Below are 16849 nucleotides of genomic sequence, written 5' to 3' on the forward strand. Positions count from 1 at the left end.
ATTCCTGAACTATGGCCATATTACTAGCCCACATCTAATATTGAATGTAGAAATCCCTGTTCTTCCTCGTGTTGCCTAGTAGTTCTTGAAGATAGTGTCTGTAACTCCAGCCTCCCAGCTCAGGACCTGCACTCTTGTGTTTCAGACCTAGGTAGTTCTACAGTGTGGAAGATGTAAAGTTGGCATCTGATGTTAGTGTTTGCTATCCCAACTGTCCCTGAATAAATACTTGATGGATATAGGTGCCGCTATTGGTACCAGAAAGTAGCCAGAGGTGATGGCACAGGCGCAGCAGCCCAAGTTGCCCACAGCTCCTTGTCTGTGTGCGTTCTTAAGACAAAAAACCAATAAGGCACATTTTTTTCTTTTGGAAATTCATTCCCTTTCTTTCCCCCTATGCAAAAAAAAACCCTGATTTTTGATTCCTCTTGGCATTCACTTCTAACATGCTAGAAGAGTTCCTATGGGTGTTCCTGGGCTACAGAACTGTGAGAGAGAAGAGGTTGACCTTCCCAGTAGAGCATGCTTGGTTTAGGAAAGCTGTAACAGCCGCATGAGTCCCATTGTAAGAGATTGCATAGCCAGCACTCTACATCCTGAGAGCCTTGAATACTGACTTTTGTTGTCTCCTTTTATGTTTGACAGGGATATAAAGTTGACTTCTTCCTTTTATATTTTACATGTAAAATGAGAGAACAATCCTGTTTCATGGAATTCTTTTTTAAAAAAGACTAACTAGTATATGTGTGTGTTCTTCATATAGTAATTTTATGCAGTGATTCACAGTCACTTGTTTTCATTGTTTGTATATCTGCATATACACACAAAGACACTTGCATTTTGCTGGCTATGGGGTATTCTTCCTTCAACTTGCTTGAGTGCAATGTCCTTAATCCTGAGTTGTCTTCCTTCTGGCTGCATGCAGTCTCTTCCCTTCCAGCTCCTTCCTCCCCTCCTCTGGGGTTTTCCACTCTCACTGGCTATACAGGATGAGTCATCCTCCCATCCTTCCCTGAGGCTCAGTGCTCCAGCACAGAGACCTTGGTCAGGTTGCAGCAGGAGAGACCTCAGACTGATCAGAGAGTTGTGCAGTGAACGTAGGTGGGTTATTACATGAAACTTAACCCTAGCTAGAAACCAACACCTGAAATTCAAGGTTTACTTTATATTCATGTCCTTTGAGAAGCTTTTTATGCCTTTAAAGCCCACCAGGTATTTATGTTTCCTACAGATGAAATTTCTTGGACACATTATAGTTTTCTGTTCAGTGCTTACACACACTTCCTTCTTCAGTCTGTACTGCTGTAGGAGTCACACCCATCAATGTTAGTTCCTTAGCTTGGCCCTCTGCAGAGGCAATGTCCATACCAAGGGTCCACGCCATGGGTGGTGACTTCTCTTTGAGCCTGATTAGGTATCTTTCGTTTTGCAGAGTGGTTTCTTTTCATTTGGTTGATGATGGTCATTATACTCAGAAACTCAACAGGATAAGCTTTTTCAAAGACTTAGTGAGTGGTGCTTGTTTGCAGTTCAGAATTGATTGATCTTCAGCTAAGGGGTGATTAATGGGGTTGGAGAGATGGCTCAGGGGTTAAGAACACTGGCTACTTTTCCAGAGGAACCATGTTCTAGTCCCAGCATCCACATGTCAGCTCACAACTGTCTATAACTTCAGTTCTAGGGAATCCAATTCCCTAGGATCCTACTTGCATGTGGGACACATAGCCCACACAATCACACACATATACTCATAAAAATAGGAGATAAATAAATAATGAAATGGAGATGAGGAGAAAAGTTGCCTTTTCTTCATTTAGAAGTTTTGGGGTTTTGTTTGTTTATTTGTTTGTTTGTTGTTGGGGTTTTCTTTTGTTTGATTGGTTGGTTTTTCATTCAAGAGAGGGTTTCTCTGTAGCTCTGGCAATCTTGGACCAGGCTGGCTTCATTCAGAGATTCACCTGTCTCTGCCTTTTGAGTGCTAGGATTAAAGGTGTGTGCCACCACCACCCAGCCATTGAGAAGTTTAATACTGACAAGAATAATCTATTTGCCAGGTAGTTGTGGCACACTCCTTTAATCCAGCACTCAGGAGGCAGAGGCAGGATCTATCTCAGGAGGCAGAGGCAGGATCTATCTCTGTGAGTTCGAGGCTAGCCTGGTCTGCAAAGTGAGTTTCAGGACAGCTAGGCTATTAGACAGAGAAACCCTGTCTCGAAAAACCAAACCAAAGCAAAAAAAAAAAAAAAACCTATTTGATTGCAGACCAAGATGGGCCACATCATTTGTAGAGTCCAGTGTTCAGAACTTACTGAAAATTTCTGAGCATTAACTGATCATGTGCCTTCCTACTACTCATGCAGCCCCGGAAAGACCTTTGAAGGTAGAAGTTACAGGCCATCAGCAATGGTATTAGGTGGCCACAGGTTCTAGTCACTCATTCTTGGAGTGTTCTCTTGCTTCTTGTCAGGGTTTATCGGTGATGTCTCTCTACAGATGGGGAAAGACAGCATAAAGGGTTAGGGAACCAGAATCTAGTGGAAACCCCACCACTGGTCAGCTGTGACCTCAAACTGTCTCTAGATTCTTGGGTTCTTGAACTTGGGCTTTTTTATGTAAAGGGCTGCTGTCACCTTCTGATCTTTTGTCTTTCCCTTGCATAGAAATTCATTGAATTTGAAGATGCCTTGGAGCAAGAGAAGAAAGAACTACAGATCCAGGTAGAACATTATGAGTTTCAGACACGTCAGCTGGAGCTAAAGGCCAAAAACTATGCAGATCAGAGTAAGTAGCTAGCAGGAGCCATTAGTTGGGACTGCATGTATATTCTAAGACTGATCTTGGGAGGAATACACAAATTGTTGGTTAAAGGGGTTGGGTGCCTAAGGTGAGTGGTTGGCTTTATTTTCATTTCACCCTAATTTTCAGCTGTTTGTTCTGTCTCATCACACAACTGTATTTCCATAATCAGCCTCAATTCTTTGTGGAAATAAAGTCTTTGTGGCATAACACACTTTTGTTTTACTGTGTAATCTGACTACAAATAACAAAACACTCATATCCTCAGTCCTCCTGTGGTTCTGAGGAACAACGCGGTGGCCTTGGGCCTTGACTGATCTTTGTAAAGCTAAAGATTAGTGTGCTGATAGAGTCACTGTGTTAGTGACAATCACTAACAGACCTTTAGCTTTGCTTCTTGTTTGCAAGTACCAGCCACCTGCCTGCTGCTCACCCCAAACCTTGATTCTCAGCACAGTAGCCTCTGAACCTCAGCCTCAGAGTAGGTCAGGATTAACCTGTCAAGCTAGGTTTTCCCCTTCCTCAAATTCTGGCCAAAGGTGTCTGTAGGAAAGGTGAAAGGGTGCTTTTAAAAATTAAAAAAAATACTATAAAAACAATTATTTTAATTTCTAAAGCTGTACTTAAGGGGCTGGAAATCAGTTATTAAGATTATCTACTGCTGAGGCAAAGTGGAGGGAGCAGGAGGAGGGGAGGGAATGAAAAATGGATTTGACATGTAAAAGATAGTTTTGTTTTTAAATAAATTAAAATTTAAAAAAAAGATTGTGTACTAGTCTTCCGGGGGGTGGGGAGATTATGTGCTAGTCTAACAGAGGACCTGACATGGTTCCCAGCACCCACATTATGCACCTTACAACTGCCTGTAACTCCAGTTCCAGGAGGTTCCGATGTCTCAGGCACCTGCACTAATGAACACAACCCTCCTATCCCACTCCTACATATACATGATTTAAAATAATAAGAATAAATCTTTAAAATTATACTTAAGAGCTGGAGAGATGGCTTAGAGCTTAAGAGCACTGACTGCTCCTCCAGTGGTCCTGAGTTCAATTCCCAGCAACCACACGGTGGTTCGCAATCATCTGTAATGAGGTCTGGTGCCCTCTTCTGACCTGCAGGTATGCACATGGGCAGAATACTATAAATAATAAATAATTCTTAAAAGAATGTCTATTTATGACCAATAAATACTTTTTAAAAAACTATACTTAAACTATAAGGTTACTGTTACAGCCATCTCTTCAGTCTTTTTGGTTTTTTTTGGCTTTTTTGAGACAGGATTTTTCTGCATGGCCCTGACTGTCTTGAAACTTGCTCTGTAGACTAGGCTGGCCTCAAACTCACAGAGATCTGCCTACCTCAGCCTTCCAAGTGCTGGTATTAAAGGTGTGTGCCACCATACCTGGCTTCAATATTTTTTATGATTCAAAATTTCAGTGACTAAAATGCATTTGCCACTTTATTTGGCTACTTTGAGAAACAACTACCTTCATTTCTCTGAAATTACAATTGAATTGGGGAGGAGAGAAAAACTGACCTAATAGGTTAGGTTTGACCTATTTCAAGGCTGAGTCTCAGAGGTACTGTGCTAGACTAACACCCTGCTAAACATGAGTCTGAGGGTGAGCAGTGGGCAGGCCCCTTCTACACATGCTAGTGTTTGCAAACAGGAAGTAAACCTAAAGGCCTATTTTGGTCGTGTACAATAAACCTTATATTTACACAGGTGCTGCGACTTTCCTTTTGATTAGAGTGTTTCACGTGTGAAAACTTACTGCCTCTTCTTTGAAAGGAAAAAATGCCAACTGAGATTAGTAGATGGTGATTCTCTAGGCTGGCATGAGACCTGAGGGCCAAATGGAAACTGCCAACCAGACAGTAGCTACACAGACATCCAAGCAAGGGCCTGTAGGGAGGTCCTGAGGTCTAATACATATAGATACACAGAGGCAGAGACAGACTGTGTTTGAACACACCTGACATGGTAGACGTTTTGCATCTTGGGCAGCTATTTAAGTGTGTGCTGTATTAGTTTGTGTAAGTCATGTATATGGTGCACCAATGTCTGTAAGTCGTATATAAGTCACATGTGTTCTGTGCCAGTGTATAAGTCATGTGTAGGTTGGGTACTAGTATCTGTAAGTCAATGTGTGCTAGGTACTAGAGAATTTTAAGTTACGGGCTTTGGATGTTGGTGTCTGTGTTGGGTGCTGGTGTCCCTAGGTCATATGTATTGGGTTCTGATGTCCCTGGGCCCCATATTCATTGGTTGCTGGTGTTCTTGATCTCCATATATGGTGTGTATGGTGTCTCTGGTTCTTCTTTGCATTGGGAACTAGTGTCTATATGTCTAGTGTGTGTTGGATTCTGGTATCCCTAAATTCTATTTGTTGTTGGGTGCTGGTGTTCATGCTTTGGACTTCTTCAAGAGAAAATGGAGTTGACTTTGCCTTGAACTGATTACCTATGCTGAACTTTAGAAAGTGTCCCCACACTACAGCTGATTTGCAGATGCAGGATGAGCAGCAAGAGTCTTCACAGATGCCACCTGGACATTCCCAGGACATAGAACACAGCTAAACACAGATGATCTAAAATGAGGTGTAGAACCATATAATTTGTTAAGTCAATTTAGAAAAGCCACCAGGAGGCCAGGAGAAAGTGAGGTAATGATGAAAACCAGTGAAGGACAGTATCACCCAGGGTCCAAGACACAAAAGTTTCACATGTTCTGCTTTTTTAATCCATCTCCATCACTTAGTGGGCTACGGAGACAGAGGTGCAGAGCAAGGCACACAAGGGTAGTGGCTTGCTAACTACATTAGTAAGACCCAGGGACAGGTTTTCTGGCCAGTATTGCCAGTTAGCTTATTAGTCAGTTGCATTTTTTAGACAGGTACATGGCACAACAGAGGGGACCATTCTGGGTATCACCAGTTTTTGTTAGCAACCTAGAGAAAGCAAGTTGAGCATTGGTGTGTGTAAGAAATGCTTCTCTTCATCTCATCATTCACTTCTTAGTTCTGTCGGGCTTTAACATGACTCTGATGATTCCCTTGAATTTTGTCTCTTTTCATGAGCTTCTCACTTCTTTTCTTTTTGAAAAAAGATTTATTTATTCATTCATTTATTTTAGGGGCATTGGGGATGGAACCCAGGGTCTTGTTCATCATACTAGGCAAGTAGTTCGCCCCTGCATTCTCATTTTCACCTACCCTTGGCACACGCTATGGGTTTTGCCTATGATTTGGAAACATCTGACTGTCCTGAGCAGTTAAGTTCCACCCATCCTGGTTTCCTTTACAGTGGGATTGAACATTCTTACATGTGTGGCACATACTACATGCCATTTATATTGATCAGCCAATCATATTCTACTTCTAGTACTCTTAACAAGAACAAACCAATCTTTCTGCACACAAAGTGCTGCCCTGCTGTGCCATATGCCAGGGTTTGGTTACAGTCCAGAGAACATGTACTGAGCTATGAAGGCTGGACTGTGCAGTTGACACAGTGGTTGTGTTTTCCAGTTTCCCGATTGGAGGAACGGGAATCGGAGATGAAGAAGGAGTACAATGCCCTACACCAGCGGCACACAGAGGTAGGTGCGAGTGGGCAGCCTTCTGGACTGAGAGCAGGTATTAACTGCTGCGGCTGCACTTAGCATTTACTACTGATCTTTGGTCCCTTCTTTTAATGTCTTCATTGTTTGGTAGAAACAATGTTTGGTAGAAACTCTTGTTCCTTAGATTCTTGTTCCCTAAATGAGCTGTTTTATCTAAGCACAGCACATCTAAACTATAGCATTGGGAGTTCCGTGGGTGACACTAACAGGGAGCCCCTCTTGACAGATGATCCAGACCTACGTGGAACACATTGAAAGATCCAAGATGCAGCAAGTTGGGAGTAGCGGCCAGACAGAGAGCAGCCTGCCAGGGCGGAGGTAGGTGGGCTGGCTGGGCATGGCCTGGTGGGCGGGAATGTGCATAAAGGTACAGGTATGTCTTCTGCTGTAACTGCAGGCTTTACCTTCTGCTGAGTCCCAGGTCTGTGTCTGAAGCTCAGGAAGACAGTATACAGTCTCTCTTTGTTCTTCATGGATTCTGATTTTGCAAATTTTCCTACTTACTAAAATATATTTGAAAACTTGCCATTCAGTGCTTTCATAGCTATTTGCATCCTATGGAGTGTGGGGTTAGAGCCAAAGGGTAGGCTCTTGACTAAGATTTAACTCAGTGGTGCTCTAATCCCCCATGTGAACCCCTGCCTAGAAACCAGTGGAAGGGACCAGGAGGATCTGCATAGCATCCTTTCAGAAGTGTTTGGAGACCTTGGCCTGATAATGTGGCTTTGAAGTATGGGGTCTTTAAGCAGTCACCCAACACTTTTTACCTTATTTTCTTATTTATCCTGATGTATATATATATCATCTGGTAGAGTCAATCCAGATGAGTTTTGGGATCTAAAACTAAGATTATCATGTACATAGTCCCCTTGGGGCAGTAGCTTAGTGTTTTTCATCTGTGTTCTAAAACAGGCATGTCTAGCCTTTGGTCCATAGACCACATGGGTTCTAAGATAGCTACAAATGCAGTCCAACACATTTGTAGGTGACAGCATCATATAGTAAAGTCAAAAGGTTGGACACCTCTGCTCTAGAATATACTATTATTAATCAACTGTTAGGAGAAGAATGATGGATCACCTTGCTCCGTCCCTGTCCCTGCACCTCATGCAGGGTAGAATAATGTCCACAGATCTCCCCACCCCCAGGTCCTTGTTAGGCCCAAGTTCAGGATTTGGTGCTGGGTTATTTGTTTTGTTTTATTTTGTTTGTTTGTTTGTTTGGGACAGGGTTTCTCTCTCTTTCTGTAACTTTGGAGCCTTCCCTGAAACTCACTCTGTAGATCAGGCTGGCCTCGAACTCACAGAGATCTGCCTGTATCTGCCTCCCAAGTGCTGGGATTAAAGGTATACTGCCACCACTGCCTGGCTTGGTGCTGGTTTTACTCAAACATCAGGGAGAACCCTGCTAAGTGTGGGTTCTTTACTACTTTCTATGTCTGAATCCAGAGATCCAGAGAGCAAGTACCAGAGGTTTTATCCAGGGCGTCACCAGCTTCAGAGTTGAGTGATTAGAGATGACATTAGTTGAGTGTGGGAGGTGACAGAACCACACATTGAACCAGGCATCACCCTTGCTCTGTTGTTCCAATTTCCTACAACTGAACCTTTTGAAACCAGGTCTGAACCAGAGAAAGCCTCTAGTCACTTCACAATAAGACTTCACTTTCCTCTTGCTTGCCTGTTCTTTGCATTTTATCTGCAAATGAGAAGGTTCAGAACATAGAGTTCTGGGCTTCATCAACCACTTTCTGAGTGACTGGCAAAGCTGTCGTCTTCAGCATGCCAGAATCTCTGACAGGAAAAGAAGACTGCACCTATTCAGATCTTGTAGGCCTGAGGAAAGTAGGGAGGGGCTGGTGTGTTCTCTGACACAGTGCTGCTCCTTCTAGCAGGAAGTAGAGTGCGGTGTTTATAGTCAGTTCTGGTCTGTAGACAGGCACAAGCAGTTTGATCCCAAGCTCTAAGAATTAGTGAGACAATATGGATAAAATTTTGGTGAGATATAATCCTGGCAGTTTATTATTGCTGAAAAGTAGAAGTATTGAACTTCATACTGTCAGTTGCTGGCCCAGGAAGACTCTCCTTCCTTACAAACTGTGACATCTTAACACTGTGCCCTCAGAAAATTCCAAGTTACCAGACTGATCTTGTAATCAGTGATCTTTAAGGAAGCAAAGATGGTATCTGAGTTTAGTGTAGGGATTGGGAGGTTTGGCATCTTTGTATAGAACTGTAACATTCCAGAACTTTGTGACAGTCTCTTGCCAGTATGTTCTTCAGGAAAACACCTTGGAGCCAGGCATGATGGCTTAAGTCTGTAATCTGAGCACTTGGGAGTAGTGGCAATAGGAAAACCCATGTTAAAGGCCAGCTAGAATTACATAGTAAGTTCCTGGGTAGCTTAGTCCACAGAGTAAAACACTGTCTTAAAAAACAAAACAAAAAAGAAAATAGAATTGCTTTGCGGCTTTATGATTGAAAATGTGGGGAAACATGCCCATGTATCACAAGGAAGCCGGGCAACATGACTTAGACCTAGGAGTGCAGACTAATGTACATAGTATCTTGTGTCACAAGTCCTGTGGCTCTGCGGAAATAGATAGCCTAGGATCCTGTGAGCTCAGCCAAAACCAAAGCTGGACTATGATGAAAGTCATGTAGTGGTGAAACTGACTCTGAAGATTCTGATCATCACCATGGGCCAGGCTAGGTTACCTGTTTTTCCTTTGGAAAAGAAACCCCACAGCTTCGGGCAGTTGTGCTTTGCTATGGGTATCTACTTGGTGAAGGAATGGAGGCCTGTCCAGGAGCTTGCTACCAAGGTGTGCTATGGAAGCCACAGTTCTACACAGTCTACATAGCTGGCTATCCAGAGCCTCTACTTCTATCCCTGGTTTCTCCCTCCTACTCAGAGTTTGTTTTCATCTCCAGGCAACCAGGTTGTAGCAAGCATGTTTCCTACCTGAGAGGAGTTTAGGGCACTTGAACTGGTGTTTTTTCCTGTCCTTTCTTCCCTAAGAGAACCAGAATGCTTTTGACATGTTTTATGAGAAGTGGGTCTGTAAATCTCCTCTGTCTGTGGCCATTTTGTGTTCTCTGGGCAGCACAGGACCTCTGGTACCAAGAATAAGAGTGACACCCATAGTAGGTGGCTTCCCCTAGGAGGGCCTTTTTTCTATGCCTTCTAGAAATCCCAAAATGCCTTCATGGCCTTTTCCCTTGTTTGACAAATGGGATTCTCCAGCCTGACCAGGAAGTCTTGCTTTACTTAGGTCAAACTCTTGGGCACTTGATCTGTTCTGCCCTGATCTGCCCGTGGAACTCCCCAAGACCAAGATATAGGCATCCTTGTTGCCTTTGTCTCCTGACCCCATTGCTAGCCTTCTATAGTAGTCTCCACAGCGTAGGAGAATGGACCTTGTTATCGGGTTTGTGTAGACTGAGGTTGGTGGGCTGTGCTAATGCTCACCTCTGGTCTCTAACCATCATCCTGGACAGTGCCACTAAAGTTTCTCAACCCATAGACTCTGTTCTATCTATTGTTAGCAAGTAATTAAAGAAACTAATCTGTCTCCCATAGTCTAAACCCCAGCTGGGAGGGAACAAGGCAGTGTAGGGCCCCAGACATGGACAGCAACTATTTGACCCAGAGTAATGGGCTAGTTGAGGTGATGAAAGAACCCTTCCTCCATCCCAAGTGTGTGCACGGTCATAGGGGAGATTGTACTTCAATATTGCCAAAGCTCTGCTCTTGAGTTGAGGTGGAAGGATGCTTTGTGTCCTTTGGGTCAGATATTTAAGTTGGTTCCCTTTGAGCTCAGACTCTTCCAACTCCACAAGGACTGTATAACATCTTTATTCCTCCTGAGTCTGAGGTGCTAGCCACTTATGGTACATGTGGCCTTTTCCTGCACTCCTGGCATGGTTTTCAGAATCGTGTATGTGTGGAATGAACTGAGTGGAATCTCAAACACTGACTGGTCTTGAACTATTGCTGCAGATGTGGGTGGAGCCTGTGTGTCTCTGTGCTCTCATCCTATGTGCGCATGTGTGGTAGGTATTTGTGATAAGCCCTTTGCTTGCCCACCTGCTGCTATCTGTTTAGTAGGTCACATCCTAGGGTCTTTTGTCAAAACCACAAAGATCCGTATCCCGTGTGTCTATTCCTGTAGATACTGTGTATAACTGTTTATGTAGAGGGGAACACATGATGGGGTCCAGATATCTCACCATCATCATATTCGTGCTTTCCCTATGAATACATGCATAGATATTGCCAGTCTGACTTTCATTCTCTAATGTGGTCTTCTTGTCCTGCCCTCTGTGCTGTCACTGCTGTACTGTGTGCTGGCCATTGTCTGTTGCTGCTTGCAGTCCTCGCCAGTCGTGGAGGAAAAGGTAAAAGCCTGCTGGTCTTTGCCCACTGCAGTGCTAGGGTCACTATGAGGATTGGGGATGTCTGAGGGAAGAATTAGGACGGCGATTATATTGATTGAAATCACAGGTGTTTTTGATGACCTGCAGCTGTATATTCACAAGATTGAAGAGGTACAGACTTAGTGGCTACCTCAGCATAGCCACACATTAATTGGCAGAGCAAGAGTCCCCTGAGTTTTCTAGGTTTCAGGTTCTACCCAACATTCAAGAAATGTCTACTATTATCACAGACGAAATCATGCCATAGACTCCAGCTTCTGAGAGCAGTGTGTGGCTGAAGTTTCAACTTGCCCTGTTCTGGGAGGTGGTAGACCAGTAAAAACACCTTAAGCTGGGGATTTAATCATCTGTAATGTATGTGTTTTTCTGTCCTCTGAGACAAGAGCCGCCTCCCCTGTTCTCATCCTGTAGCATCTAAAGGAGAGGAGAGAAGTGGAACAGGCATCTTTAGCTTAAGGACAAGGATTAGGAACACGTTATGTTCTTCTCACCCAGGAGCAAGAATAAGAGTACTTAATGGGGTCAGAGCTAGGCCCAAAGGTTTTCCCCATGGGGACACAATATGGTTAGGGAGGCTGGGAGCCTGCTGGAACAGGCAGGGCTAATGAGTTCCTACTCCGGTCCCTGGTTATGCTGCCTTTTCAGTGGCCTGGAGGCTTGGCACTTGTGAGATCTTGTCAGTAGGGCTGAGGTAGGGAAGTTCAAGTAGATAAACTCTCCAACTCTCTTGGGGCTCAGTATCTGAATTCTTTCCACTTAATGCTCATCAGCCCAGCATGCCCCTTGTGGAGGAATCATGCAAGCTCGGTATTGGAGAGTGTCTTCCAGAGACACTTTAGCCCTGAGCATTCCTCCACTACCCCAACCTATAGTCCCCACATGTAACACTCAGTCAGCCTCTTTGGTTCTGTCCTTTCCATGCCAAGCCAACAAAACAGCAAAGTCCAGTCCCAGCAAGTGCTAGGGTCTCCTTACTGCAGGAAACAGTGTTGTTTGGGGCAGGGCAGACTAACTGCCCAGTCTCTACCGAGAGACCCCTGCCCAGACTCACAGTTTCTCAAGCTGAAGGGCCAGCCACTGGCAGTTCCTGAGTGTGCTACTGCCCTCAGCCCTCCCTATTCTCTGGCATTCTTCATGCAGTAAGGAAAGGATACATTTCTTGCCTTTAGAGTGTGTGTTGGTAGCCTCTGAACATGGCTCCTTGTGACCCCAGAGGAAGACACCTCCCCTCTCATGTCTCTAGGTGCTGAACACCCAGTGTTAGAAGTTTTGGCATGACTAGACTAATGCTTGACCTGAATAGCTTTGAACAGTTTAGACAGAGCCCTGGGAGTGTGGTATTGCCTAGACCTGTGTATGACCAAACCTGCTTGATTGGCATTCTCTGACAAGATGGCTTTGGAATCTGTCCCCACTATTTACTATTTATAGCTCATGGAGAATCTTGGGGACGAGCTTGAGCTTTGCTCTTTACTTTCAGTTTACCAGATTCTCTAGATCTGAACCTGCTTTCTGTGAGCTCTGATGGCTGGGGAGATCTGCACGTAGAAACCTTGTCCTCCATCACAGTCTAGCAGTCACCGCAGCAGTGCTCTGACCGTGTCCTGTTGAGGCATTCGTGATGGGAAGGGGCTGTGAGGAGATGAGTCAGTAGGGGCTCAGATCCCCAAAGCTTGCTGGCTGGGAGGCTCATAAGTGGGTGAGTTCAGTAGAAGACCCTGTCTCAAAATACAAAGTGAAAGGGCTGGAGAGATGGCTCAGTGGTTAAGAGCATTGACTGCTCTTCCAGAGGACTCAGGTTCAATTCCCAGCTCACACTGTCTATAACTCCAGGATCCAACACCCTCACATGAACATACATACAGGCAAAACACCAATAAAATAAAATTAAAAATACAAGGTGGAGACTTACACACAAAAGTCCAACAAACTAGTTGGTTAAGGGAGAATAAAGGTATTGTTGTGGGGCTGGAAAGACTGCTTTTCCAAAGAACCTGAGTTCAATTCCCAGCACATGTACCAGGCAGCTCACAACTGCCTATACCTTTAGCTGTATGGAATCTGACACTCCCTTCACTCACCTGACACCTGGACTCACATGCATATACCCCCACACAACACATATTATATACATGATTTTAAAATAAATATTAAAAAAGCTCTTGCTGGTATTGCTTTAGGATTATTAGCTCTTATACTATTTCTGTCTAAAATTTAAATAGGGGAGCTAGAGAGGTGGCTGATAGGTTAAGAGTACTGACTGTTCTTCTAGAGGACCCAGGTTTGATTCCCAGTATCCACATGGTAGCTCACAACCATCTGTAAATCCAGTTCTAGGGAATCCAATGCCTTCTTCTGGCCTCTATTGTACTAGGCATGCATGTGCGCAGATGTACATGCAGGCAAAACAACCATGCACGTAAAATTTTTTTTAAAAAATTAAACAAAAAATAATGGAAGCAAAAAATACCTGAGTCCTAGTTAAGAAACAGTTTTCAAATGTGTGGAAATGATACTTAATGGTTGAGTATGGAATGCCACTTTAGACTTTGCCATCTACCAGGCATTATCTCTGTGCCAAGAAATGAACTTTGTTTTTCTCATAGTGCCCTCTAACCGTCTCCTCCTGTGCTTATCTCCCTCCTACTGCAGCAGGAAGGAACGTCCCACCTCTCTGAATGTCTTCCCTCTGGCTGACGGCATGGTACGTGCACAGATGGGGGGCAAGCTCGTGCCTGCGGGGGACCACTGGCACCTGAGTGACCTCGGCCAGCTGCAGTCCAGCTCCAGCTACCAGGTTTTGTAGCCATGGGTGTAGCGAGGGTCCCCAAACTACTGATATCCCATGTCCGTTCAGGGGACTGCAGTCCTTGCCTTTTCCCTGAGTTAGCTCATGCCATCCTGACATAAGACAAGGACAAAGAAACAGAGCTGGGGGGTCAGGAGGCATGAGCTTCCTGCTCTGTTTGACCTCACACTAGCACCTGTGGGTCCAGGCTAGCCCCTTGGTTTCTCAGGCCACTCTGCAGCCAAGGATGCCATGTTTATTAAGGCTGAACTTAGCTACAACAGAACATATCCCCAAACATACGCCTTTCTCTGATTAGCTGTCTACTATCTGGTCTTTCTCTGACTAGATGTACCAGGATACATGGTACTCTCAAGGCTTTTACAGGCATTCAGTGTCTAGAATTGGAAGCTTCTGCTAGGAGGAGGCATAAATATTGAGGTAGCTTTTGGCATGGACTTTTTTCTACTTGACTCTGGTCATAGTTCTTCAGCTATAAGTTGAGAAGGCAGATACTACCACTTACAGGTATGTGTCCCAGATATGGAGCCCAAAAGAAGCCACAGATTATTTATTCAGGGCCCCAGGTCATTTTCTGTACAAGGGGTCTGTGTGCTTAGACTGTCTGGAAGGTAGCTGCAGCATTGCCAGGTAAGGGAGACTGCCTTCCTGGGGTGGAGGAGGTGCCCCTGGGTCTGGTGGAAAGTTCCCCACAGAGAGAACTGGGGACATACACTCTTGGGCCTCTGAGCTTGGTGGTTGTGGAATCTAGAACTTCTGAAATTTCCTGCTGTTCTTGGCTGACTGTTCTGCCTGTGTCCAACTTGCCTGCAGGGGCTGTTGTGTGCTGATGGCTCTGTCAGAAAGTGACCCACTGCTTCTGTTCTTGTTTTAGGCAATGAATATATCTTTGAGACAGGTACCAGTGCCCTGTCTCACTGTCGTGTCTGTGTATGTGCCCTAAGGAGAAGGCAGCAAGACCCATAAGCACTTTGCTATCCCTGGTCATCTAGACATGGCCTTGCCATTATGCCAGCTTTTCACGCTCAGTCGCTTGCTCATTTACTCTCCCTCACAGCAGACCTGTGGGAAGACTTCCCCTTAAGCATTTGCAGAAGCTACAGGAAGGCCATGGGCGCTTATGCCTGGCTCAGCCTGGCTCCAGGCACCACTCAAGCCCATGCTTTACCAGCTTTTCTTCCTACCATGTCTTTTCTGTCTCTACTGTGTTGTGTTGTTTTTCTCTCTTAAACCACAAATGTTTTATGTTTTAGTTTGTTGTATGTTTTATTTGATTTTTCTTATTTTTTAAGAGTAATTACATTAAGTTCTTTTTATTTCATGTTCCAAATTTTAAGGTTTTTCTAATTTCTTAATTTTTGTTTGTTTTTGTTTTGTTTTTTGTTTTTATATACTATAGTGTTTTAACCAAACAGTTGTGGCTACTCATGGTGAGGAATGATCGCTAAGAGTGTGGGTTCTTTGCAATACATTTGGAGGTCACTGCTCCCCGTTGATGTTTAGGAGGTTGAGAGGTTTGCCTTAGGTAAGTGGTGGCCAGGGGGGTGTATCCCCTGGGTAAGTGTGGCCCTGTAGGAGTGGGGACACTGGGGGAGGCACAACCCAGGGGCAAAATGCCCCCGTTTTACAATAGGCAGAGGAAATGGACTTTGAGAAAGGAGGTCTGGAAATGAGTGGGACTCACGCCCTGGCTTCTTCCTGGCCTGCTTGAATTTCCTTTTTCCTTTGTGGCGGCAGCAGTTGTCTGCATCTGGAAGGCACCTGGATGCCTCTGAAGAGGGGCAGGCATAAGTCTTGAGAGCTACATCTCAGGATCCATGTGAACCATGCTCACCTCTTGGCATTCACAAGGATGTGAAGAAGAAAAATGTTTCTTCCTTGTCATATTGGACAGAAGCTGGATCCAGATACAGAGCTAGAATTTTGTTAGAATGCCATTTCCAAGATGGCTGGACTACATGCCGGCGTTAGGGTCCTTGCCTAAGCACTGCTGGCTAGGACTGAATTGTGTTTGGCTGTGGGCCATCCTGGCCATTGTAGGATACAGAGCGGCATCCTTGGCCTTCACTCACTTGATGCCAGGAGTGCCAATGAATTCTGACAAGAGAGCACTCCTTTGCCAAACATCCCTACACAATTGCTTGTATAGAAATAAAGACGCTTGGTAGATAAAACTAGAACCTTGTCGTTTGAAGAAATGACTGTATCCAGTACTGAGAGACTCATGCTAAGGCCTGGCACTGACCCAGTGAGTTGAGCAGGGACACCCACAGAAGGGCACCAGCTTTGACCTATGAGACTTAGGCGTACAGTATTTAGTTCATATCTCTGCATTTACCCAGTTCTATCCAGAGCCATATACTTCTATTTCCTCATTACACCATGGTGAACATCCTCCCCAGCAGAACACTCTTCTGAAGACATGCCTACTCTCTGGAAGACAAGACTCTAGAAGCCAGTACAATGCATACCTGTGATGTTTAGTCATTTTCCTTGGCCTTCCCAACAGAGAAGCAAAGAGCTCTGAAGGCCAGTTGCTTCCTGGAATGACCAGAGCATCTACTCAGGTCCATGTCATATACATCAATATTATTCATCAATATTAGTTAATAGAGGAATGTTTGGGGACAATTTTTATTGAAATTCTCTAATTGGCGCATAAAAAAATGTTTGCTTCCTGTTTCAATTGAAGTGCCTTTGCACTTCAATGAGTGCTTTATTTTTCCCTCACAAGATGTATAAGGTTAGCAGCGGCTTCTATAAGAGCCTGGTTCCCTCCAGAACAGTGCTCTTTTTATTAAAGCAAAATTTGCATTGCCGTTCAGGACTAAACTTTGGTTCAACTGATGTGTGAAGGAAGTACTCAGGATCTGTTTAGTGGAAGTCCCAGCCACGGTCAGAGAAACACTGTGGTCCTCTCTACCACTGTCCTCAGCCAGGGCTGAGCATTCATGTCCTAGAAGTGGTAAAAGGCAGTAGTCATGAGGTAGCTTAGTGTACAGCACAACCTGTTCACCCAGTGCCAGGTAGCAACTTTCTTACTCCTAGGTACAGCTTTTTTGCCCCATGCTAGTCTGCCATTGGTTTCTGACCAACCTACAACTGCAAAGGTCACCTGCTGTGTCTTCCACCATGTCCTCTGTGTGGCATCACTCACGATTGTGCTGGACTGTCCTA

The 16849-nt window shown here is 44.5% G+C and overlaps 1 protein-coding gene across 28 annotated transcripts in view; it reads left to right on the top strand.

Annotated features, from left to right (window-relative positions):
• The window catches only part of Mapk8ip3 (mitogen-activated protein kinase 8 interacting protein 3), a 42116-nt gene that overhangs the window by 7783 nt on the left and 17484 nt on the right, over positions 1 to 16849 (top strand). For 5 of the 28 annotated variants that reach the window (XM_085694740.2, XM_085694747.2, XM_085694748.2 and 2 more), the window contains exons 2-7: positions 2661 to 2781; positions 5936 to 5977; positions 6330 to 6400; positions 6651 to 6742; positions 10801 to 10824; positions 13516 to 13660. In XM_085694740.2, coding sequence (XP_085550866.2) covers positions 2661 to 2781; positions 5936 to 5977; positions 6330 to 6400; positions 6651 to 6742; positions 10801 to 10824; positions 13516 to 13660 — 495 coding nt within the window. Of the gene's footprint in view, positions 1 to 2660; positions 2782 to 5935; positions 5978 to 6329; positions 6401 to 6650; positions 6743 to 10800; positions 10825 to 13515; positions 13661 to 15072; positions 15198 to 15238; positions 16240 to 16849 lie in introns of those variants that run through there. The other 23 variants (XM_048436181.3, XM_048436200.3, XM_048436199.3 and 20 more) reach the window with 15 other exon arrangements.

This window comes from Myodes glareolus, chromosome 9, assembly GCF_982192425.1.
Source record: "Myodes glareolus chromosome 9, mMyoGla1.1, whole genome shotgun sequence".
Taxonomy (NCBI): domain Eukaryota; kingdom Metazoa; phylum Chordata; class Mammalia; order Rodentia; family Cricetidae; genus Myodes; species Myodes glareolus.